Below are 27574 nucleotides of genomic sequence, written 5' to 3'. Positions count from 1 at the left end.
GTTGATCTATGAGGTCTAAATCCATGTTGTTGCTCCTCAAGTGTAGGTTCAACATATTTTCTAATCCTGCTCTCAAGGATGGATTCGTAGATTTTGAAGCCATGTGAAGGCAGGGTTATACCTCTCTAATTGGTACATTTCCTTCTATCACCTTTTTTCAACAGTAGGATGATGACTCTTTGCTTCCAGTCACTGGGTATTATTATTGGCACACACTATCTTGGTGCATTTACACCCTAGTACTGAAGCGGTCAACCTCGGCAATATTCGAGATACGTATTGGCAACCTTTGAAACACAAACTATAAATCGCTTAAGCATTGTTGTGTGACATCTGGCGTACACTTTACTTACTAGTATTGTTGTTTACACAGCAAAGCCAAACTATAGAATTCATGCTAGGAACAGGATTCGCATTGAGAAATGTTATATAATGTTATATAATGTGTATGTGACACAGTTGTTGGCTTAAGATAATAACAGTTTACAAACTTCATATCGATCAATCATATTCTCGATTCAATTCAGATTTCATTTTCATTCAGTTGGCAGCACTACCGGAACCCTCCTTACTCCTCACCCCCGTACACAAATGCACCAAGATAAAGTGTGCCGATAATACATTCTCTTTCCTGATTCTATTTAGTACCCTGTACATCCACTGTTGTCCAACCTCTCCTAGTGCTTTGATCATCTCAACACTTAATTCATCTGATCCAATACCTGCCAACCCTTCTGATTTTCCCAGAAACTTTCCGGTTTTTAACTCGTCTTCCGATTTTCCGATTTATTTTTACTTCTTCCGATTTTTTACTAATATAACCTCTAGTACGGCCAATACTCTTCCCTTAGAATAAAGGATAAATTCTTATGTGCTTGTGTAATTTACGAAACCTAATTTTCAAGCGTATTTGATGCTTTATTTCGTGAGTGTTTCGTCCGTCGCCTTCGTGTATCGTGTTTCCCGCTCACCACAGCAGCGTGTGCGCTTTATACAGCTGGGGATTCGGAGCGGCAATCGTCCTGCAAGCGAGAGGATAGCGCGCGCTAACGACTCAGTTAATCGGGACAAAAGAATGAGTTTGTTATTGTGTTGTTTTGTTCGCACGCTGTTAACATCGTTTCTATGCGTAGTTTCGTCGGAGTTGTAGGCCACATGTTTTTCCTTGCATTTCTATGCTTCCCCCCCCCTCCCCCTGTGTCAAAGTCGTATGTTAATAATGTATGGGACATATTGAATTGTTTTGTATGTGATAGTTTTGCGTATTTAAGTGCATAATTTTAATGTGTTGAATGTTTTTAAGGGGGTTGTGTCGGTGACAGTTTCTGGTATTTTCTTTTCTCGTTATGGCCAAAAAATATGACAAACGTTATCTCCAAGTGTTCAGAGATGCCTATAAATTTCTGCTCATTTTACCGGCTATTAAAGTAAACTACCGTATTTTTTCGCGTACCGTAATCGATGCCCTAGCTTAATTTACTCATCCCAATATTTTTGGGTCCAAAGTGGAATTTGACGCACCCACAACTTCGAACATCTATCCCTCAGCTACGGATGCGTTTCGAAATAAAGATAATAAAGATGCCAACTACTCAGGTAGCAGGCTTCCTATTGCAAAAGCGGGCATTCCTAATACAGGGCAACGTGCTGTATAAGCTGGCAGGAAATCCCACTGCACTAGTTTTACTAGTATTTCGCGTACGGGACATTCTGTGATCTCAAAATTGTGTGTCAGTCCAGAGTACTCGATTAATACTGCATCATACGAACTTGCGGTGATCAGTTACGCCAAAACATACGGGAATAGAGCAGCGGGCAGCAAGTTTTCAGTGTCCAAATGAAACTTGCGCTTCCACAGAAACAGATGTGCACTTCAAGCGGCTAACAAGTCTCGCAAAGCATTTCGCGGACCAAAAAGCGGCAAGTTTCCGCAAGTACAGGATTATCTGCTTAACTATATGATTTTGTTACGCAATGTTGGATAAGCCGTTTCTCACAAAATGCTGCATTTTAAAGAATGAGAAATAGCCGCGGCACGTGGAATCATTGTCTCGTATTTGAAGGTTAGCTGAGGCTGAATTAATTTTATGAAGAGAAATGGACTTTCTCTTCGACGAAGAAATCAACATTATGACAAAATGTGACGAATTATTTCAACCATTTTCATCGCTTTGTGATTGAGAAGCGTAAAGTGAAGGAATATTTGATCTCCCTTATAGGAACCGCAGGTCAGACGCCAATCGGTTTCCATATACAACAAAGTCGAACAATCGAATAAGAAGGGAACATATAGTGTTATCGCACGCGCTACCGGAAGCAAAAAAACAACGATGTACTGCAATGCTTGCTGTAACAGCTGATGGCAGAAAGCTTGCACCTTAGATTGTTCTAAAACGAAAAACAATGCTTAAAGCAAAATTTCCGTGAGTGATCCACGTTCATATTCAAGAAAAAGGGTGGATGGACACGTCACTCGTACAAGATTGGATACGAATGGTTTGGGGTAATGTAACAGGACCCCTCCTTCGATGCCTGGCCCTTCTCGTGTTGGACAGTTTTTTTTGTTTTTTTTTTTTGGCGGTATGTCATTCAGCTCGTAATGGGAAGAATATTTTCCAGTGTCGGTGTTTCAAACCCACGTGTCTTAGTTATCTGGTGTACCCTATTTGACTTTTCAGCAAAAATCTTACGCCGGAATTTTATGCCAAATGTCGATAACTGCAAATGAGTTGAACCAATTGTGTTTGTATTATATTTGATGTATCTTTTAAATGTAAATGAATTTTAAATAATTTGTAAATATCCGAATTCCTTGAATCGCATCCGAAGTTTTCGCCTGTAATTTTCGTCAAAAAAGTGCGTTAATTACGCAAGAAAATACGGTATTATGCATTTTGTTGCGTGTGTCGATGTGACAAATATTATTCATATGTAAGTATCATATTTGAGAGTGATTAGGTACATTTTCTTGTAACCATTTTTATGTTTTCTTAGTTTAAGATTTTAAATTTCATGGTCAATTCGCATTGTAACTGTAGATGTGTATGCCTTTTATCCTGACCATTTTTCATGTAGACCGTGGTAGAATATATGTGATGAAATCCAAGAATTAATAAATCTTCCTATTTTGGGTTTCTAAAAGTTGGCAGGTATGTGATCCAGTTGATGTGTTGTTTTTCAGCTTAGATATTGCTGTCTCTACTTCCAACCATGTCAGACTAGTGGTATTTGTGCTGCCAAAATCATAAGGTTCGTCATCTAATGGAGTGACATTTTCATAACAGTTCAGCAAAGTTTTAAAGTGCCTATGGAACTCCTGTAATATTTTGGTCTTATTCCTAGTCACCACACCATTAGGAAGTTCTGCAGGTTGGATAGATTCATTTTGAGTTCTTCTATTCTTAACGGTACTGTATAATAGTTTTCTATTTCCATCCTGCGTTATGTTAGTAGCCAGATCTTCCTTGCATTTCTGCGTTTCAGCTACAACCAACTGTTTGACCTGTAATTTTTTCTTTCTGTAAAGTGACGGGTTCTCCTCTATTTCATGTTGATCTCCCCGTGTTCTTGCTTGATATAAGGATTTTCTTGCACTGTTTCTGTCCCCGATACCCTTTTTAATATCATTCCACCAGGCATTTTCTTTAGGTTTTCTTATTTGACTCTGTCGTCCACATACTTTTTCTGCTGTACCAACCACAACCTTCTTTAGAGTATCCCATTCTTCATCTACCAATTTCAGTTCTTCTCTTGGCAACAACCTGCGGACACCTTCCCTGAATTCTTCCTTTACACTTGGCTCGGTTAGTCTCCAAGTTTTTATTTTTGGGACTCTTTTTTACAGACTTTGGGAGATCTTTTCTCTGCAATAACTGCCACCAACAGTCTATGGTCTCCACCAAGGTCTTCACTTGGAATGACCTTGACATCATTGACATTTTTCCATACATTTTGATCTATCAGAATATAATCTATTACTTTACCTATTTTATCATCCCAGCTATATCTTGTGATTTTATGGGAGTCCCTTTTCTTGAACAAAGTGTTACTCACTATCAGGTTGTTTCTCATGCATAGATCTAGCATATGTTTTCCCCTCTTCATTTCTGTTTCCCATTCCATGAGGGCCCAGTGTGAATTCATATCCTGTTTGTTGTGAGCCAACTTGTGAATTAAAATTGCCCATTTCCCCCTGTGGGTGGAGGACACAGGTGAAGAATTCACCCACAGTATCCTCTGCCTGTCGTAAGAGATGACTAAAAGGGGCGACCAAGGGATGATCAAATTAGAACCATGAAACTACTTGTTATTGGTACCACCACGCGGGAACACCATGACTCACTTTTACTTGCGCGTAGTACCACTATGTTGGGTACCAAATAGGTTTGTGATTAGTAGCAAACTAGGGCTCGACGGCTTTTACAGTACATGTGTTCAGTAGCACTATATGAGCGACACTATGGGATGAAGGAACCCATGGTTCTGGCTTGCCTATGATTAGTACCCACTATATGAGGAACACCACGGGATAGTACGAGTTCCTGTGGTTAGTACACTTAGGTGATGAACATCATAGGTTTGTGTTGCCTGTCAAGGGCGCCGCTATGTGCGAAATACATTAGGTCTGTAATACATGTGCGAATTTCATTACCTGTGAGTAGTATCATAATGTGCGGAATACCGCAAGTCTATGCTACTCTTGATTAGTACCGCAACGTGACAAATACCATGGTTCTATTTATCTAGCGATAAGTACCATTACGAGGGGCCGCTGACTTGGATTTTGGACTCCTTTCAATTATAAGCATCATCGATTCAGTATTGTGCTATAGAAGCAGTTCCTTGGTCAGTAATACTATTGTTCTACGCCAGCTTCTGTGCATGTGAGGCACTGTGGGTCGGTTCCACTGATCGTTTTAAATTCATAGCCATCCATCCATTCATTATTCATCCTCATATTTTGAATTGTGGTCAGTGGAGAATTTTTGGTTTTAATTTGTCGTTTCATTTCGTCTCATTTCGTACTATTAGGGACTGATGACCTCGATGTTAGGCCCCTTTAAACAACAAACATCAATCATTAATCAAAATCGCCCATTACAATTAGATTGTCATACTCTGTGTGTTCTTCCAAGTTATTAAGGAAGTTGGCCTTTTCCTCTTTTGAGCATCCTACCTGTGGAGCATAGACTTGGATCACATTGTACTTTTTCCCTCCTAAGTTCATAGATAATTAACCTTTCACTAACAAACTCAACTTCATTACAAGCATCTTTGTCTTCATGTATTAAAAATCCTACTCCATTCTTAGACTCTACTTAATTTCCAGACCAGTAGAGACTATAGTCTAATCTGATATTCATTTTCCCAATTTTCTTCCACTTTGTTTCACTCAGGCCCATGATCAGAAGTTTCCTCCTGTCCATGAGGTTGACCAGCTCTTCAGTTTTGTTTGTCAATGTCAGGATTTTCAATGTTCCCACTCTGATACTTTGTCTTCGTTTGGTTTGGGTAGCTGGTGTAACATCAGGCTGTAAACCATCATTCGCACCAATCTGATGTCACTGTCGTGAATTCCTACATCCAAGGCTCATATTATTCTTGAAAGCAACTTCTTCAGTAATCCCTCTGTTGACCTGCTGAGCCTAACACAGACAGATATTTTCTTTCAGGGTTTTCTCCCTTAACCTTTGGTGTCCAGTCACCTCAACCTACAAGGCAGCAGGTTGTACTTATATTAATCCCTGAATACAGGGCTGCCTCTTCCTCCATCTCCACCGTACCAAAGTCCATCTTCTCCGCTGTAGAAGTCGTTGAGGTCTTCACTCGTAACCCTGAGCTGGGACCCTTACCAGATGTTACACACCAGGTCAGTGTGCTCTGGGACTTGCATAGGCAGAGGCGTCACTCCCTGGGTAGGACTGCCTCCGAAAAGGGTCCGTACCTGCTACCTGCTCTGTACCTGTCCTATCTATCTATCTATCTATATATATATATATATATAAAATAACATGTCCTGACTGACTGACCTGACCTGACCTGACCTGACGTGACCTGACCTGACCTGACTGATCCAAAACTCTCTCTCTCTCTCTCTCTCTCTCTCTCATTCTCTTCAACCTGATGGTTGGTGGGTAGCATGACTGTCCTCGTCCAATGACCTTCTGTTCTGAGCCAGCTGCTTGGTTAGTTGATATGGACGTTGCCCTTAAATGCCATTGAGGAACCCTGGTCTTGGTCGTCCTCTTCTAGTCTTTCCTTCCAGTTGAGGATACAGTTATATTACAATGTAGGTGCTCAGTAAGGGAGGATTTTTGGATATTCCAACGCTAAGGGGGTGAATTTTTAAAATGAATGTATCTATATCTCAAAAACTTAACAGTTTAAATTGGTTATTGGAATCTTCCTTAAAAATAAGGAAAAACACATTTTTTTTTTTTTTTTTTTCAGAAAATCCTCTTCCTCTTAAGGGGTGTGAAAAAAGGTGAAAAAGGGGTTGAGTACCTTTTGTGAGGATACTTATATCTCAAAAACTGAAGATGTTACAGTCTTGAAAATTGATATGTGAAATCTTCTTTAAATATAAAGAAACACTTTTTTTTTTTTGAAAATCTACTTAAGAGGGAGTAAACAAATGGGGTAAATTTTTAAAATGTGTATATCTATGATATATCTCAAAAAGTAACATGTTACGGACGTGAAAATTGGTATTTGGATTCTCCTGTGAAAGTAAAGGAACACGGATAATTTGTTTTCTGAAAATCCACTTAAGGAAAAGTGTTAAAGGCAGTGAATTTTTTTAAATGAGCAATCTGTAGTATATCTCAAACACTTAACATATTATGGAAGTGAAAATTGGTATTTTAATCTCTTTTAAAAATAAAGCAACATTAATTTCTATTTTTTTTAAACACTTAAAAGGGGTAAAATGACTGAAAATGTGTTGAATTATTTTTATTAGGATGCTCATATCTCCAAAACTGAAGATATTACGGACATGAAAATTGGTATTGGGAATCTCCATTAAAAATAAAGAAACAAAATTTTTGTTTTTGTTTTCGGAAAAACACTTAAGGGTGGTTAATATGACTGAAAAAAGGGTTGAGTTTTTAGAATTAGTATACAGGTATCTCCAAAACTGAAATATTACAAACGTGAAAATTGGTATTTCGAATCTCTTTTTAAAAATAAAGAAACACCAATTTTTGTTTTTGGAAAATTCACTTAAGGGGGTGGGGTGGGTGAAAAGAACTGAAGAAAGTGTTGAATTATTTTTATGAAGACACTTATCAAATACTGAAGATGTTACAGATATGAAAATTGGTATTCGGGTCTTCTGTAAAAGTAAAGGAACATGCATAATTTGTTTTCTGAAAGTCCACTTAATGGGAAGTGTTAAAGGGGATGATTTTTTAAAATGAGAATATCTACAGTATATCAAAAATCTTACCACATATTACAGACATGAAAACTGGTATTTTTAATCTCTTTTAAAAATAAAGTAAGAACGTATTTTTTGTTTTGGAAAACACATGTAAGGGGTGGAGGTTGTAAAAAGGACTGTAAAAGGGGATGATTTCTTTTTATGAGGATACTTATATCTCAATTACTGAAGATAACACAGACATGAAAATTTGTATTTGGAATCTCCTTTAAAAAAAAGAAACACGTATCCTTTTGTTTTTGGAAAATCCAATTAAGGGGAGGGGGAGATAAATTAATTGAAAAATGAGTTGACTTCTTTGTTTGAGGATACTTATATCTCGAAAACAGAGGATGTTACGGTCGAGAAAATTGGTATTTGGAATCTCCTTTAAAAATAAAGAGACACATTTTTTGTGGCGGGGAAAGTGGGGGGGGGGGGGGACTTGGAATCAACGTAAGGGGGCGTAAAAGGAGTTGAATTATTTTTATGAGGATACAAATAAGAAGTGGACTTAAAACAATACACCCCTAAGGAGGTTTTGTATGGGGGCTGAGGAATGATAACAAAAATATGCATTTATATGAAACCGTTTGAATTATGAAGTTAAAATTCCATATGATATCCTAGGCATTAAATAACAGAAGGTTTGAAACAAATTTAACCGCTCAGAGAGTTAAATGGGGGTTAAGATCCGAAAACAAATATGTTCATTTCTTCCTCCGAAACGGTTTAACGTACGAAGACAAAATTCCAATTCTAAATCCTAGGTGTGAAATCTATATATATAAAATAAGAGTTTTGTCTGTACATTGAACAGAATTTAAAAAGGATGGTATTTCTGTATCAGTCGTGTCCACAGTAACAAGAAAATGCACTTTTTACTTTTCTGTAATTTCTGTCTGTCTCTGTATGTATGTATGTATGTATGTATGTATGTATGTATGTATGTATGTATGTATGTATGTATGTATGTATGTATGTATGTATGTATGTATGTATGTACACACATCACGAGAAAATGGCTGAAGAGAATTTAATGAAAATCGGTGTGTAAAGTCGGGGAATAAGTCTCTACAATCTAGGCCATAAATAATTTTGACACGCTGACTGAAATGGTAGTTTAGGGGAAGGCCTAAAATTTAATTCTCAAATATTTATGTTATTAGTGGTCTTATATTAATGAAAATTGGGTATGCAAAGTCGGGGAATAAGTAGCTATAATCTAGGCCGTAAATAATTTTATTCACGCTGAGTGAAATGGTTTAGGAGAAGGCCTAGAGTGTAATTCCCAAATAGTTATGTTATTAGTGGTCGTATTGATAAACACAACATAACTGAAGTTATATAGTATTAAATTTCCAATGTCGTATACATTGTTACCATACCGACTATGATCACAGAGATATTCATGAATTTGGATATTTGTTACTAAGTCCATATCAGCACCGAGTCACGAGAAAATGGGTAAACAAGATTTAATGAAAATCGGTACGCAAAGTCGGAGAATAAGAAACTACAGTCTACTCTATAAATAATTTTATAAGACACCCTAATTATCACAGAGTCGAAAGAAAACTAAATGTGAAGCCCTACAACATAGAAAGCTCATAAAATTTATCAACAATAACATTACATTGACCATTGTTTGTAGTGATGGGCTTTGTGCCTTCTGTTGAAACTCATCTCTGATAGGATGATAGGAAAACTTAAAACGGTCCACCTTTTCAATACAAAAATGTTATAGTTTATTTATAACATGTATTTGTACTTGGAACTAGTTTCAACGCTGATTTGCGTCATCATCAGCCAAACTGTGGGAATAGGCAAGCATTTAGGCATTTATATTACACAAGGCGTTACATTAAACAATACACATCTTACAAGGAGATAAAAACAGGGACGAGTATAGAAACAAATGATATAGATGTTGATTCCCATAGGGAATCTGAAATATTTGTCCTGAATGAGCAAATTTATAATACCAATATAAATGGTCCGTTATTGGACATTATAAATTTTCCAGCTAGCTCATTCTTGGTTGCCAGCGTTTCGCCCTCGTGTGCTAGGGTGGGCTCATCAGTTGGTACCTAGCACACCTACCAATACGCTGGCTAGTGCATACCGTGGAGGCCACTGCGTAGGCTAACTGGAGCCACCGGCAGTGCCAATGCACTAAGAGACTTTGTCTCATCACTAAAAATTGATGCCTGCTTGGCCATCAGATGATATAGATGTTGATTCCCATAGGGAATCTGAAATATTTGTCCTGAATGAACAAATTTATAATACCAATATAAATGGTCCGTTATTGGACATTATAAATTTTCCAGCTAGCTCATTCTTGGTTGCCAGCGTTTCGCCCTCGTGTGCTAGGGTGGGCTCATCAGTTGGTACCTAGCACACCTACCAATACGCTGGCTAGTGCATACCGTGGAGGCCACTGCGTAGGCTAACTGGAGCCACCGGCAGTGCCAATGCACTAAGGGTCGTATTCATGAACGAGACTTTGACTTAGACTTAGACTTAGAAGGCGGTAAGTCGCCATTTCCATTTCATGATCGCTACTTGGAGGTAAGTAAACTTAGATGGCGACTTTACTTCCAAGTCGCCGATGTTCCGTACTTAAGTAGACTCTGAGATCAGAAAAATAATAAAATGGCAGATATTGCCGATGCAGTTAATTTTGTAGACGAAATTGAAGAGATCCAGGAAATTATTCAGTAAGTACGTTGTGCCAAATCCTCGGCGTATTATAAGAGATGCACGGAACCCAGCTCAATTTTATACAGAAAATGAGTTCAGAAAACGATATAGATTCGACAAACGTACAGTATTAGATGTACTAACGATGTTTGAAGACGAATTACAGAAACATAATAATCGAGGATCACTCATACCTCCAATGATACAGTTGCTAATTTCGTTAAGATTTTGTTTTCTATTTGCTTTACGTCACATCGATACAGATGTCTTATGGCGACGATGGGATAGGAAAGACCAAGGAATGGGTAGGAAGCTGCCGTGGCCTTAATAAAGGTGCAGCCCTCCAGCATTTGCCTGGTTTGAAAATGGGAAACCACGGGAAACAATCTTCAGGGCTGCCGACAGTGGGGTTCGAACCTACTATGTCCCGGATGCAAGCTCACCGCCGCGCACCCCTAACCACACGGACAAATCGCCCGGTCGTTAAGATATTATGCTACAGGTAAGAGTAAAATTATTGTTACTATAGCGCACAGTTTTTGCACTTTCTACTCATCGTGTTATCTAGTTAGGTTAAGGGATGATCAGTACAGATTAATGCATTCTTATGGTAAATACAATAGCCTTTCACACTTCCATGGTTTGCAGGTAAATTCCAAATTGATTCCGCTGATTTACGAGGAGTAAGCCAGCCCTCAGTATGTAGAATAATCAGAAGAATATCGATCCTGACTGCCCGAAAGAGACCACAGTTTGTTTCGTTCCCAAATGAAGCTGAATGTCGAAATAATGCGCGACGTGTGTATGAAAGATCCCGTTTCCCTGGAGTGGTTGGAGCTATAGATTGCACCCATATACCAATAATAAGTCCAGGTGGCAACCATGCTGAGGTATTCCGTAATAGGAAAAAGATTTTTAGTTTCAATTGTCAGGGCATAGTCAACCACGAGATGAAGTTTATTGATTTCGACTTCAACTATAGGCTACCTTTCTTAAACACCTCCCTTTCATAGTTGTTGAAGGCTGGAAATTTTTTTCTTTCCATCCATCGTCGAGAAATAAAAATTAACTGTATTAACTAGATTGGATTGAGTTTAGAGTCTATAACGCGATCTATAACGCAGGAAACAGCTGAATTTCTTCTTCTTCTGCCTCTTTATTAAGAAAAAACATTGAGTGATGGAAGATGCTACAGTGCTCTTCCATTGTTTTCATTGCCAACTTCATATCTAATTCTTCACATCGTAACTTACCAAAGTCTACTTACGCCAGAGTCTACTTTGTAAAAGTTGCGTCTATGAAACAGACTTCCACGAAACTCAACTAAGTGAACTTACGTAAGTCGAAGTCAAAGTCTCGTTCATGAATACGACCCTAAGAGACTTTGTCTCATCACTAAAAATTGATGCCTGCTTGGCCATCAGATGATATAGATGTTGATTCCCATAGGGAATCTGAAATATTTGTCCTGAATGAGCAAATTTATAATACCAATATAAATGGTCCGTTATTGGACATTATAAATTTTCCAGCTAGCTCATTCTTGGTTGCCAGTGTTTCGCCCTCGTGTGCTAGGGTGGGCTCATCAGTTGGTACCTAGCACACCTATCAATACGCTGGCTAGTGCATACCGTGGAGGCCACTGCGTAGGCTAACTGGAGCCACCGGCAGTGCCAATGCACTAAGAGACTTTGTCTCATCACTAAAAATTGATGCCTGCTTGGCCATCAGATGATATAGATGTTGATTCCCATAGGGAATCTGAAATATTTGTCCTGAATGAGCAAATTTATAATACCAATATAAATGGTCCGTTATTGGACATTATAAATTTTCCAGCTAGCTCATTCTTGGTTGCCAGCGGACCATTTATATTGGTATTATAAATTTGCTCATTCAGGACAAATATTTCAGATTCCCTATGGGAATCAACATCTGTATCATCTGATGGCCAAGCAGGCATCAATTTTTAGTGATGAGACAAAGTCTCTTAGTGCATTGGCACTGCCGGTGGCTCCAGTTAGCCTACGCAGTGGCCTCCACGGTATGCACTAGCCAGCGTATTGGTAGGTGTGCTAGGTACCAACTGATGAGCCCACCCTAGCACACGAGGGCGAAACGCTGCCAACCAAGAATGAGCTAGCTGGAAAACTTATAATGTCCAATAACGGACCATTTATATTGGTATTATAAATTTGCTCATTCAGGACAAATATTTCAGATTCCCTATGGGAATCAACATCTATATCATCTGATGGCCAAGCAGGCATCAATTTTTAGTGATGAGACAAAGTCTCTTAGTGCATTGGCACTGCCGGTGGCTCCAGTTAGCCTACGCAGTGGCCTCCACGGTATGCACTAGCCAGCGTATTGATAGGTGTGCTAGGTACCAACTGATGAGCCCACCCTAGCACACGAGGGCGAAACGCTGGCAACCAAGAATGAGCTAGCTGGAAAATTTATAATGTCCAATAACGGACCATTTATATTGGTATTATAGAAACAAATGAATCGTTGAGAAAACAAAAGTTATACATATTAAAAATAACCTTAACCACACATCTTGCAGTGCGAAAGTGTTCTTCTTGAATGATTCCTGAATATAAAACACACGTGCACACATTTCTGAAGAGCCAGCAGGCAGGACAAAGTAAAGTGAAACCTTAAGAGTTCTCATTTTCTATGTTCTGACTAACTAATGAAGTCTCCCTTGAGTTCCTGATAAACATACAAAACAGGAAATTCTCCTTCACTCTCAACAATAGCTATAAAGACCAACGGTAAAATTTCATTTTAAATATTGTGCAGAGACGTGAAACTGGGTTATATGAAGGAGTTATATCATGTTCAAAATCATGCTTTCACGTCTCTGCACAATATTTAAAATGAAATTTTACCGTTGGTCTTTATAGCTATTGTTGAGAGTGAAGGAGAATTTCCTGTTTTATATGTTTATCAGGAACTCAAGGGAGACTTCATTAGTTAGTCAGAACATAGAAAAATGAGAACTCTTAAGGTTTCACTTTACTTTGTCCTGCCTGCTGGCTCTTCAGAAATGTGTGCACGTGTGCACGTGTGCTTTATATTCAGGAATCATTCAAGAAGAACACTTTCGCACTGCAAGATGTGTGGTTAAGGTTATTTTTAATATGTATAACTTTTGTTTTCTCAACGATTCATTTGTTTCTATACTCGTCCCTGTTTTTATCTCCTTGTAAGATGTGTATTGTTTAATGTAACGCCTTGTGTAATATAAATGCCTAAATGCTTGCCTATTCCCACATTTTGGCTGATGATGACGCAAATCAGCGTTGAAACTAGTTCCAAGTACAAATACATGTTATAAATAAACTAACATTTTTGTATTGAAAAGGTGGACCGTTTTAAGTTTTCCTATCATCCTTTCTCAGTTCAATATGGACAAAAATGAAATTCCTAGGTTCATCTCTGATAGATAGGATTACTGCTACGTACTGAGTAATTTTTTTTAATTTGCCTTACGCCGTACCAACACAGATAGGTCTTATGGAAGTTAGTTAGAAGTTAGAACATTTCTTTATTGCCCACCCTAGTTTACACCTTCGGCTTACCAGCAATAAAGACAAAATGGATACAAAAATACAAAGGCAAACATACAATACCTACTATCCTCTCTTAAAAACTACCTAAACTACCTCACTAAATCTACTACGATGCTCCTAACAAAGGCGAATGACCTGCCCATATGTTAGGGCACCAAACAATCACAGGTAATAATGTAAAATACACAGAAATAAAAGAACAAAACTATAGATAAACAATCACTACTCTACACCCCTTGAACTACTACCTATGTCCCTACTAATTTAGTGGCGTCACCCAGGCGGATAACCATACCATGGGTAACTCCATCCTACACTAAACAAACCATTAACTACCTTGGTGGCGTTGCAGAGGCGGTTAGCCAGAGATAGGTCTTATGGCGGTGATGGGATAGGAAAGGGCCTTGGTCTTAATTAAGGTACAGCCCCAGCATTTTCCTGGTGTGAAAATGGGAAACCACGGAATACCATCTTCAGGGTTGCCGATAGTGGGGTTCGAATCTACTATCTCTGGGATGCAAGCTCACAGCTGCGTGCCCCTAACCACACGGCCAACTTGCCTGATCGTACCTAGTGTTACAGTCTGCCTGAATATTGGCAGGAAGTAGCTGAGGAGTTAGATAACTTTCTTCTTTAGCGTGCCATTCCTCTGGTTCATAAATTTTCTGATACTACTGGTACATAACACACAGGTTCATCATAGCATTCGAGCTATTTAATCTCCACTCTGAGGCACTGATTGGAATGAGCACTGTGCATATTTAACAGAATAACGGTAGAGGAGTGTTCACAGCTGTCTGCGGCCTGGTCATTCCAGTTCTGGAACTTTGGACTGTTAGATCGGCCTTGTAGTACTATTTGTCAAAAGTGAGAAAATGTGCAGTTTTTCATTTGATTGAGTATTTTATATGATAACATTGTTTTTAATCGCTACTTTCCTACTGGCATTTCTGTAATGAACTATGTTGACTTCAGTTAGGAAAGCTACAAAGTTAGTCTTTCTGAGAATCCTGTAATGAAGCACGGGTATATCAGCTAGTAGGAAATATTTTTTAACGTTCCAATCCTAAGTGTTAAATGAGGTTAGCTCCGTAAACAAAATTATTCATCCCTCCAGATCTGTTTTACGTACAAAGAAGTAATTTTACTAGAAGGGTGTTCTTCTATGTTCTAGGTGTAAAATATCGTATACTTCAAAATATTTCTCTCTTAAGTCTGTGTTAAGGGGTTTAAATGGCGGTTGACCCTCCGAAACCCTTTCAGGCACTAACTTATCTTTTTTTATTATTTTTGTATATGGAAGTTTTATGTTCTGTACTCTGCATGTTAATAAATATTTTAAAACATTCACCCCTTATATTCCTCGATTACTCTTCGACGTACAAAGTCAAAATTTTACAGGTTGGTCGCTTTTACATCCCATATTTTAAATAAGGGTTTAAAATAATCAAATTCTTCTGTATGGGGTTCAGATGAGTGTTAGATCAGAAAATAAATAATCATTCTCCCAAAAACGTTTGATGTACAAACTGAGGGCATATTTTACTGGCTTAGCTGACAGTGGACTCTCCAAAATGTAAAACTTTGAATAATAATTTTCATTTTAATGCCATAGCGAAGCATGGGTATCTTGCTAGTTTGGAATAAGTAGGGTTTTTTTCCCCTTACAATTGGCTTTACGTCGCACCGACGCAGATAGGTCTGATGGCGATGATGGGATAGGAAAGGCCTAGGAATGGGAAGGAAGTGGCTGTGGCCTTAATTAAGGTACAGCCCCAGCATTTGCCTGGTGTGAAAATGGGAAACCACGGAAAACCATTTTCAGGGTTGCCGACAGTGAGGTTCGAACCCACTATCTTCCAGATGCAAGCTCACAGCTGTGTGGCCCTAACTGCACTGCCAACTCGCCCGGTTGGAATAAGCAGTGAATTTCTTGTAATATTAAATCTTAGGAAGCTGTGGAAAGTATAAATCTGTGTTAACAATGTTAATCCTCTTGGAAGGGCTTCTTACTGTATATGAAAGACATCACCGCCATTAGACCTATCCTACTTTTGTATTTCTGTCTTTTGCTACAGTACTTAAACAAGGTGTGTTTTACCAAACAAGTCCCTTCTTTTTTTGGCAACAGTGGGATAGGAGACAGCTTGGACTGGAAAGCAGAGATTGTGGCATCGTTTAGGGTAAAGCACCAGCATTTGTCTGGAGTGTAAATATGAAACTATCTTTAGAGCTGCTGACAGTAGGGTTGAAACCTATCATCTTCCAAATCCAGGCTTGTAGCTACATGGTCTCTTATCACGCAGTTATTTTGCTCAGTCCATGACCTGTCTATTCATGCACCTTGTGTACATTTGGAAGATGATGAAATAAGTGAGACCGAGCAAGTGGCTGTGTGGCTTAGGTCACGTAGCTATCAGCTTCCATTCAGGAGATGGGTTGGAACCCCACCGTCAGCAGCCCTAAAGATGATTTTGTGTGGTTTGCCATTTTCACACCAGGCAAATGCTGGGGCTGTTTCTTAATTAAGGCCACAGTTACTTCCTTTCCACTCATAGCCCTTTCTTATCCCATCGCTGCCATTTTCATGTGTAGAAGTGGTTTCAAGCTCAGTTTTATGGTTTTATTCAAAATATGATTCTTAAAATTACTCCAGTTGGTGACGACAGTTTTCATTGATACTTAGGAAATGTGCAGTAAAATTGTTTGGAACCTTCATCAGATGTACATTTTACTCTGTAGGAGCAATGTTCATATGTGTAAATAGTATTAATAAGTTAACCCTTTGAGGTAGTTTGACATGCATGTCCAGCGCTGGCTCATTACACAGGCATTTTGGCGTACAATGTACTTACTGTACTGTGCAACGTGATGTTTGGCCCAACATCCCTTGTTAAACATTTGCCCTAAATACAAATTTTTTTATCATCTCAGTCTTCAAAGTTATTCCGTACCTGCCATCTATCGATTATCATTAGAAATGCAGGAAATCTTATCAATATCAGTCAATGGATTTGATTGAAGTCAAGCATCCTGCTGTGTATCCAGTAAACTAGTCTAAATATGAGGAAGGAATAAAACACGGTAAGCTACTCTCACCTACTGTAGGAAGCTAAAACTACAATAAACTTCTTATCTAGTGCGATTTCTCACCACGGGGAAATCCTGGAATTTACAATGACCAGATCCAACTGGACTATCCTGTCCTCTTTCGAGTACTGAAGTTACTGATCTTTTATATAGAATAAAGAAAATAATAATTCCTAGAGTGATTAGAGGAAGAGAGTGACAGCAATCATGTCCAGTCAAAACCAGCACTCGAGGAAGATGAAGATGATGATAATTTAGTGCCTGTAAATCCAGTGACAGGATCCATTACATCAAATTTATAGTGAGCCTGGTGTGACGTAAACTATACACAAAATAGCTTTTTATAGGTCAACCGAGGCTGACGCAATATGTATGTGTCTTAATTGCGAAGTTAGATATTGCATGGAATCTTGTAGCCGAGACAAACAGATATGTAGAGGAAAATATTCAAAGTTCTGTTCTGAAGCCAAGGTCTCACTTCAGGAATCGTGAACTAGTGATGAGGGAGGAAGTTTGCGTGTTTCGAGGACTTGTAATGTTGATCAAAATCACCTTCTGGTCATTTGTGGATATTCATAGTTTATTTGAGAAGTACAAAAGCACTTTTTGTCTGGAATCTTGCTCTAATGGTTGTAGGAGTAATTTCCTCTACTAGAAAGGAAAACTAACAAATGTCACAATATACTGGTGTCCTCATTACAAAGTTAGATATTGCATAGAATATTGTTTTATGGTTATCCACTCAAAGTTGTACATATAATGTGCTGGAAAATTTATAATGTCCAATAACGGACCATTTATATTGGTACTGGTGTCTGTGGCAGATTGCTTAGCTATGCCGCAGCTAGCTGCAATGCTCAAGGGTCATACACATATGTGGAAATTGCCTAAATTAAAAGTCATGATGTCAGCATCTGAGGTTGTATGATTTATTATTAGTTTGGGATTTTTAGCATTTTTTATAAATAACCCTGCAAGTTATGATGCTCTATATTTAATGACAATGGGACACCCCTTCCCATGACTTTCGGCCACTTAGTGTACATAGAACTCACTGAAGCTTTCTGCAGTATTTATATAGGCGTTGTTTGGGAAATGTTCAGTTTTATTCTTTTTTCAGTTATTTCTGTTGAGAATCTATACATCCAATCCCAAATCTGACCATTGTTGTTTACATTCCAGGTTCGTGGGCCAGCTCTTACGGCTTCTTGTATGTAACAACGAGAAGTTTGGGACTCAAATTCAGAAGCACGTCAAGGAACTGGTTGGGCATGAGATGTCTCCAGCTTTGTATCCAATTCTTTTTGATCAGATCAAAGCTATAGTTGAAAAGTTCTTTGATCAACAAGGACAGGTACTGTTCTAAAATAATATTACAGGTTATTTATAAAGGGGTCCAGCATATCAAAATTTGTACTAAAGGGTTTTCTCAGTAGGGTATAAGTTACTTTGTAAACCTCATTCTCATTGTTGCCTGTTCTGGTAGTTGATTATTCAGAGCTCACTTCTTGTGTCCAAGCATGTTTTTCAGTCCCAACTAACATCAGTGGATATTTGAGAGTAGGAAAAATAGGCATGCCTTGTGAAACAACGTTAGTAAATAACTGACGTGTCCATGTGGTGTAATCTGTCTGCATCCAGTTCTCAGTTTCACTCTAAGAGTATTGACTGTAGCATTGACAATGGAGACTAACTTGATGGGTTCTAAATTTATGTGGAAATTGCCTAAATTAAAAGTCATGATGTCACCATCTGAGGTTGTATGATTTATTATTAGTTTGGGATTTTTAGCATTTTTTATAAATAACCCTGCAAGTTATGATGCTCTATATTTAATGACAATTGTGTACAATGTTTAGCACTTCTTAATTGTGATAAATTGCATATATAACTAATGTGCCAGTTTATTAATTTTATGGAAATACTGTAAATATAAGATTCTTGGCTTTCTGCAAAATGAATGTAATTGTGCTTAGAAGTGCCATATTTCACTGTAAAAATTAAGAAAACAAATAACGTGCATTTCTCTCTGTGAAGACATTTCTTCTAAGTTGACTGTTCTTGGCTTTTATAAACAAGGAAAGATCCCTTTTCAATATACATTTGTCTTTTCTTATCATTTCTTCCCTTCTTTCCATCTTTTTGGTAATGCTTTGTGGAGCCTATATCATTTTAACAGATACCAGTAGTTTATTTACTGTATTTACACAGGTATAATCCTAGGCTCTGAAAATGGAGGTAACATCTCATGGAAACTTCTTGGGAATAGCAAAATTACCAGACCTAATAGTACCAACAGATATACTACCATTCAGTTTTATAATAATGTTATTTGGTGTCAACAATTAATAGCTTATTTGATTTTGTCATGACGGTCATTGCATTATTATTTCTAGTGTGTTAATGTAGATTACAGCATTCAATTATCTTAGTGGGAAGGAATTCTACTACGAAGACATGATTCATGTCCCAAAATATATCAATAAACCTTTTTTCATTTTTTTTCATTCCTAGCAGGTTGGTGATGAAATAGTTTTGGTCGTAGGAATTGGGAATATTCTCTTACTACCTGGACACATACACTAGTGGTATGCCCAGAATTTATTGCTCACCGCCGACCATTTCTGAAATACATGCCCCCTTTCAGCATAACTCAGTCACACAGTAAGTAGTCCTGGAATGACATCATTCCCTGGCTCTTTTGTACATTTGTTAGGTTTTTGGATTCCCAATGTGCACTGACCATGAAATTTCAGTTTGTCAACCACAGTATCGTAAGTAGTACTGTAAGAAGGGATGAACTCCTCTCTGCATTGTCAGTTGGCAGATGAATCGAACATCACAAGGCCACACCAAGTAATGTAACATAGCATCACTTGATTGCGGTGCAGTCTTGTGAGATATTAGGAGTATTATTCAGTCAGTGCAGTTGAAGTTTTATTTGAAGGAGGATGCAATTTGCATGCGTTTCAGTTTATAAAGAGTTATGAAACAATAAAGCATAAACATTTTTAAAAGGTCATGTAAATAAAACTAGAGCATTGGCTTGAAAGAAAGCTCAAGAAGGGATGCACACCTATTTCCATACAAGGAAAACAACCTGTAAATTCAATTAAATAATTGTCAAAAACATTTTTACTTAATCGTTCCATGTAACAGGTTTTATCAATTGTTTTATGTAAATCATCATCCATTTCCCTTGTCCAGCCCCCGCTGGGTTGAGATGTTTAGGGCACCTTTCCATCTTTCTCTATCCAACCACTATTGTTCTTCTTTAACTGTGTTCCAATCCAGTTTTCTTCTAATTATATTATTTTTGACCATTTTCAACCACCTTAGTTGGGGTCTCCCTTTTTCTACCTGGGTCTCCACCATCCATTGTCTACTTCAGCATCTGTTGATAAGGCTGTGGATTATGAAATGAAATACAATGCCCATTACTTCAGAGTGCACATTTATTGGATACGAAAAGGAACAACTTTAATACAATGAATCCGCCTGAACAAGTCAAGTGATCGTTGTGAACTGAACTGAACAAAAGATGGCTGCTTTTAATCAAAGAGTAAACACCAAAGAATACTATGTGGCAGCGCTAGAGGGTATCTCAATTTGAATCATATTTAACACCCCCTCTCAGAGTGTTGATCGCCTGAATAGTATACTTTTTGAGACCGAGGTTGCTCAAACACTTCCAGTGTTTAACTCTGGGCAATCCTGTTGTGAGCAGGGCAATCCTGTTGTGAGCACACCTGTTGGCATCTTTTCCATCGTAAGATACTTCAGGTTGTTTTCCTTTGCAGACAGAGCTTCCATCACAGAATGATGGCGCATATGAATATGCTTTGTGCGTGAATGGAACATAAGATTCTCATCCAATCTCTCTGCTCCTTGATTGTCATCGTACAGATCGACAGCTGGTAGTAGACTTTTACTAATCTCCTTGGACAGCCATCGCAAGTATATTGCCACTTTGGAGGCATCGCTGAGAGCTATATACTCAGACTCTGTAGATGAAAGCGCAACTGTGTGCTGTTTTCTTGACTCCCAGGAAACAGGACCTCCACTCATTGTGTAGGCGTATCCAGTGTAGGATCTCCTGTCGTCAGTGGAGACAGCCCAGTCCGCCTCAGCATAACCAGCTAGGCTGCCCACTCTGGCTGAGAAGATAATGCCCAAGTCCAGTGTTCCCTTGAGGTGATTGCAGCCTGCCAATGGCTGGCACTGAAACAGCCATTGAATTGACTTAGAACACTGGTTGCGTGAGACATCCTCAGTTGTCTAAGTGTCTGTCTTCGATAGCTTCGCCCCTGGATCAAGTGGCGTGGAGACTGGGCAGCATGACAACATTCTGAAATGCTCGAGTATGTCCAAGATGTATCCTCGTTGACTCATGATGATTGTTGAATCAGTGCGAGTGTTTAATCTCGAAAGATTTCTTCAGGAATCCATACAGTTCATCGATTCTTCTGAGGTTCCAACGTAGAACAATAATATCTTTGACACAGATGATAATTATCAGCAAGTCATTACACAGACACTCGCGTACCTGAGAGTTGGCTTTGTTCTCAACTTCCATAACTCTTGATACAAACACTGGTACCAACAGCATCCAGCCTGTTTCAGTCCGTATTGTGCTTTCTTCATGCGGCATACTCTGTTTTCTTTCTGTAGCTTGGAAAACATCTTCTTGGTCTTGTTGATTACATCTTCATTGCTGTACTTCCTTTCAATGATGAACTGTAAAACTCTTTCAGTGTACTCCAGAACTTCCATCAAAATCTCTTTGTCAGCAATGCCATTAATGAGTCGTTGAACTGTTGCACATCCATCCCACGCTGTGCTGCGTGAGCCATACCAAGGCGAATAGAACTGAGTCACGCCCCAGGAGCATAGGTCTCGTTGTAATCCATCCCAAGACATTGAGAAAATCCTTTCGCGACAACCCAAGCTTTCCATGCTATCAGTGTCATATTCGTTTCTCAATACTATCTGACTCCCAACAGTTGAACAATTCTTCAGATGCTCCACCAAGTCCCAGGTATCATTCTTCAGTATCGAGAAAAACTTGTTGGCATCACCTGCATCCACTTTTCTTCATCAGGACCAGAGATTGTGGACTTCATGGGAACTTCCACTATGCACACGACATCTGGAATGATCTCAGACTTCATCTTCAGTAGCTGGTGCTTCCTTGGTCTGCCTGGTTTCCCCATGAGAACGTTCTTAAGGCCACCACACATAGAAAGCTAAACTAAACTACGCAACCCAACGTAAAAAAAATTGCTGCAATGAAGTTACATGGAATGGCACATACAAACTGCTATAGTAACATATACTGACGTAAGCAATGCAAAGTTAAATTTTACAGATCGCCAAGGAGGCAATTTTCATAAATGTAGCTGGATTTGCTCATGTGCACAGTCACTTTTTGCCCGACGTGTAGCAAACAGGTACAGGTGTGTGTGTGTGTGCGTGTGCGTGTGCGTGCGTGCGTGTTTTTCATATACATTCTTTTTAATTCATCATTTCCAAGCAACGTTTGAATCAAATGATGGAATTCACCTTGAATTATTCTCCCTCCAATTTTACCTATACACAATCTTCTCCTCTTTCTTTGTCTTCGACGACAGCGACCAGTAGAAAAGCCTCCTCTTCAATTAATCGGTCAGCGGTTGCAGAGTGGGCTTTGGCCTACAGGTGGCCATGGCTGGTCCGTCGTTCGGCGGCTCTGCACTCTGACTGACCAACCGAGCAAAGGAGGGGTGGCCACGGCTCTGCCGTGGCTCTATGCCTCTGCATTAGGGAGATGGAGAAGGGCTGGACCCCACCGTCGGCTGTCCTGAGAATGGTTTTCTGCGGTTTTCCATTCTCCTGCACTAAGACAAATACTGGGACATTTCCTAGTATAGGCCACGGCCGCCAACCTTCTTACCTTCTCCATACATCTCCCCTTCACCGTAACAAATCTCCCGGCCTGAGAGACTGTGTCACCATCTAAGAGGCCCTCTTCCCCCTTCAGAGGAAGAGTGAAAACATTTTATTGGTAGTAATAGTAGTAGTAGCAGTGTTCAATTAATCTGCAATCGTTACACTTGCCTAGCATAGTTTAGCTTAGCTTTTTATTCGTAATATAGTACAACATAGCTTCGCATTGCTTAGCATAGCGTAGCTTAACGTACCTTATCTTAGCTTTCTGTGTGTGCAGGCCTTTAAGCCAACCTGGTCTGTACTTGGTCAACTTTGGAGAAACTTCAGCTGGGACTGGATCTACATGAAAGCCCAAGAAGTCAGTTCGTCCTCTGAATCTGTCAAATTCAGTTGTACCGGATAGATAAAATAAAACTGGCCCAGAAAATATTTATAAGACTGTCACTGAATTGACCCTTGTTAATGAACAGGAGAACTGTTCATCACAAGAAATGCTGGAAACCGTAATTTTGATGCACCAATCAGTTGCTCTCACATGCCTGTGCATGTGCATCTCCGGAGTACGTTGTTGTCATTACATGTGAGTGTGTAAGTGAGAGAAGCAGATGTGTTTAGTGACCAGTTGAATGTAACACAAAATGGTATTCATGATAAAACAGTGTGTGCTCATTTTTGAGTGTTATGCGAAGCACGATTCATGTAAAACCTGTACGGAACTGTTTGTGCAAAAGTTTAGGACTGGAAGGGTTTTGGCAAAACCTCCAGCAAAGTCTACAATGCAAAACTTAGTGACAGAATGGCATGAAATGGGCTGTGTAGTGAATAAAAACTGTTACTCCCTGAAAAGAGTTTGAACACCAGAAAGCATTGCTCGAGTGCTGCAGGAAAGCCTGGAACGGATTGTGATGAAATCTGTTTATCTGTGCAACTGGGAATTAAGAGATCGTCATGTCGAAACATTATCAAACAGACTTCATCTATATCCTTTCAGATTTACTGTTGTGCAGGCATTAAAGCACATCAGTTCTGCCGGTGGTTTCCAAGTGAAGAGGAGTCAGGACTTTTGGATCCTCAGTTTTTCATTTCTTCAGATAAAGCCATAACCAGCATCTTCTGTGATGTTCATTAACAAAGGTCGATCCCACGTCAGTCCTATTGCAAAAAGTTTCCGGGCTGGTTTTATTTTGCCCACCCAGTATATCATCTTGCTGAACTTGAACGTTGATCAAGTCATCTCTATTCACCACGACGTCATATGTTTCCATTGTCGACACATGTTCCGCTGCTCTCTCATCAAAACTCAGATCGTTAAGTCTCGACAATATCGGTCATCTGTTCTGGGTGGAGATCTTTGTAATGACAGCCATCCTATTTTAGACGCTCTTTCAAGAACTGCATGTTGCACAAAATCTCTACTCGACGTTCCTCAGGGATCCAAATTCTGAAGGCCTTGGAATCCACAGCAGAGCCCAGGAACATGCCCTTTTGCACATGTTGCTCAAAACTGCATGTGCTCTTTGTTCGATTTAAACAGCAGAGCAGTGAACCAAATTCCTGAAAGTTTCCCACGTCTGGTTTTTCTCCCATCCATGCTTTGAAGGGGGTATTTCCATCTAATGCAGCAGTAGGGCAGCGATTCCTGATGTGATTCGCAGTTGACACTGCTTCTGCCCAGAACGAATGTGGAAGGCCAGACTGATCAGTAGACACCAAGCCATTTCAACTAGAGTGCGGTTTTTCCGCTCAACTACCCCTTCTGCTCAGGGTTGTTCGGGACCGTCAAGCGACGTTTAATGCCAGAGCTCTTCAGTAAGTTGTCAAACTGCCTGTTGATGTACTCTGTTCCGATATCAGATTGCAGGAACTTTATCTTCCTGTCATCACACTGCATCTCATTCATGGTTTGTTCTTCTTTTGTAGAAAACGAACTTCACTCCAAATAGTTGGCACATCCGTGTGTATTAGTTCACCAGGAGCAAATTTCCTTTTGAGATGATTGTGGAAATGGCTTACATGTCATTTTCCCCTGAAAGCCAACTTCACATTCATTGACCGAGTTAATGTCGCTAATTTCAAGTCCTTGCACTGTGTGGTTTAGCACTGTTTCTCGAAGATCTTTGATGTTCAGATGTCCCATCTTCCGGTGCCAGTCCATTAAGGATTTCTTGTCTTCACAGCTTGCCAGAGCAGATTTTTCCGGCTCAATCACATGTGAATCACTCACAAAGTATAGTCCGCCAACCCGATCTGCATGCAAAACTACACTGTTGTACTTTTTGTTGGTAACTTCAGCCTTGTGTTCATTGAGTGTTGCACGAATACCCTTGTCAACAATCCTCCCGGCTGACAGAAGAATGATTCGTAAACCCAGCACATGCAAAACTTCACTGAAGTCAACTGTCTTATCACGTTTGTTCACCTGTTACCAACTGTGCAATACCTTTGGCAATGATTTTTGTGGAGCTGGATTTCGCCAAGTTCAGCTTTTCACAAATGTCCGATTGAATGCATGTAAAACTGTTCAAGTTCTTGACAATGTGTGTGATACAACCACTGTATAAACACCACCATTTCTAGTCTGTTGAATGAACCAGCAAGACATTTGCTTCGTGACACACACTCAAAACTGGTGCAGCATACAATGATGTATTTTCCATATTGTTTTTATTTTGATCACTTTTTCACTTTCAGTTGACCATTCGATGCTTTGTCACCCTGCTTTTTGCACTTGAAACACCTGAATATGTCACCGTCATGCTTATTTGATTTACCTGATTTGCCACTGTTGTTATTTTTCTGTTTCTGCACCAACATCTTGTTCTGCACATGAGTTTGTCGGTTACTCAGTTGCATGTCCCTTTCCCCAACTACTTTTATACGTAATGTTTCAGGACTTTACAAAGGTGAAAAAATGAGAGTATCCTCCTAATTCAATACATCATATATTCCATCATTAGACGGAGTAATCAAATTCAAACATGTTTCGGCTCGTTTGAGCCATCTTCAGTGAAAAGGGGCAGGTTGAAATAATTTACATAATGCAAGCTAAAAATTGCCAAAAAACATAATGAAGGAACAAATGAAAATAGAAAAGAGAGCCTAGACGGAAAAATTCAGTGAAACAGGTGTTATTACAAAACATAATTGAAACTAAAAATTGTGTTAAATGAAAACAAATGATACAGATGGAAATGAACAATAAGTGCACATAGTGAGGTTGCGGACCTCTTAGTTTACAAAATATTTGTTTTGTAACAATACAAAACAGGATGAAATCACTGTCAAAAATTGAGGCAGAAAATCTGTCTTTGTAGAAACCCATCACATCGAATTGGCTATGAGGGGAATTTGAATTTGATTACTCCATCTAATGATGGAATATATTATGTATTGAATTAGGAGGATACTCTCATTTTTTCACCTTTGTAAAGTGAAAACCGTCAATACGGAATGATTCTAATATCTTGTAATGTTTCGGAACCCGGGAGTTCGTCACGTGACTTAATCGCAGTACAAAAACTATCAAAACTCGGCGGTAAACTGTAGAGTAACGATATCGACAGAAGGTTGTTGTTTACCGGCACCTCCATATTACTGAGTTGGTCAGAAGCAACGAAGAGTCTTTGCAGATGACCATGAACGTCATTGCCCTCGTTCATGTGTTGAAGCACTGTTTGTTTCAGCAGGTTAGCTTTTCTTGCAGGGCCTTTGGAATGGAACTCATTTTCCAACTTTTACCAAAGTTCTCTCAACGTCACATAATCCATCACCTGTTTCAACTCAGTTGAAGAGATCCCCAGAAGTATGTCTAACATAGCCTTACTATCTTCTGATTCCCATGCCGTCATCATGGCCGCATTCTTCTCTGCATTTGCCTTGGGCTTCACTTTTGCTCCACTTACGTAGGTTCATGCATAATTTTTTTATGAGTAATACTTTCATATGGATTTCCCACATATCATAATTGTCTTTTGAAAGCATTTCGATGCGCATCAATGCAGACAACGTCTTCTTGTTCTTTCTTGCCACGTTACGGAATGTTCCAGTACAACGTAACCAGAATTTTGCGTCTTTCTATAATTTCACTTCCTCAAATGCAATTCTGGGCCCATAACCTATTAATAATGCTGTGGATTATGAAATGAAATACTACGCCCATTACCGTAGAGTGCAGGTTTATTGAATCCAAAAAGGAACAAGTTTAATAAGATGAATCTGTCTGAACAAGTCAAGCGACCAGCGCAAACTGAACTGAACAAAAGATGGCTGCTCATAACCAAATAATACTAGGTGGCAGCACTAGAGGGCGACTTGATTTGAATCATACTTACAGCATCCATTCCTCTCACATCCTCTTAACATGTCCAAACTATTTTAAGTTTATCCCTCTCTATTCTACTATAAAGCTTTACCACTCCGATTTCTTTCCTGATGTCCTCATTTTTTACTCTGTCCTTTCTTGTCTTTCCTATCATCTTTAAAATTTCATGTAAATGATCGGGATTTTATTCTCCTGTCTTTTGGTCAGTGTTCAGGTTTGCTGCATATGTTGTACATCTTATATATCACTTCTTTACTCTTCATTGGTACTTCCTTCCTCTGCACCAGGTTTCTCACATTCTGGTAGAGTGGATTTCCCTGTTGAATCCTGTAACTGGTATCCATGTCCAGCCCTGCATCCTGCATCAGTTCACTTCCCAAGTACTTGAAGCTTTCAACAGCTTCAAGGTTTTGTCCCTTTATTTTTTAAATTCCTTTCCCTTCCTTTTCTCTTACTCTTTTCCATGCTGGTTTTCATTTCATAATTTTCAATAACTGCACTCAACATGTTGAGTTGACCTTATAC

At 39.1% G+C, this 27574-nt stretch overlaps 1 protein-coding gene across 1 annotated transcript in view; it reads left to right on the top strand.

Moving 5' to 3' along the window:
• Nf1 (neurofibromin 1) overlaps positions 1 to 27574 on the top strand; it is a 666749-nt gene that overhangs the window by 305655 nt on the left and 333520 nt on the right. The window contains exon 18 of the mRNA XM_068225031.1: positions 17983 to 18154. Within this exon, the coding sequence (XP_068081132.1) occupies positions 17983 to 18154 (172 nt within the window). The remainder of the gene's footprint in view (positions 1 to 17982; positions 18155 to 27574) is intronic.

The sequence above is a fragment of the Anabrus simplex genome, chromosome 1 (assembly GCF_040414725.1).
Source record: "Anabrus simplex isolate iqAnaSimp1 chromosome 1, ASM4041472v1, whole genome shotgun sequence".
Classification (NCBI taxonomy): domain Eukaryota; kingdom Metazoa; phylum Arthropoda; class Insecta; order Orthoptera; family Tettigoniidae; genus Anabrus; species Anabrus simplex.
This window is presented reverse-complemented; position numbering and strand designations above follow the sequence as displayed.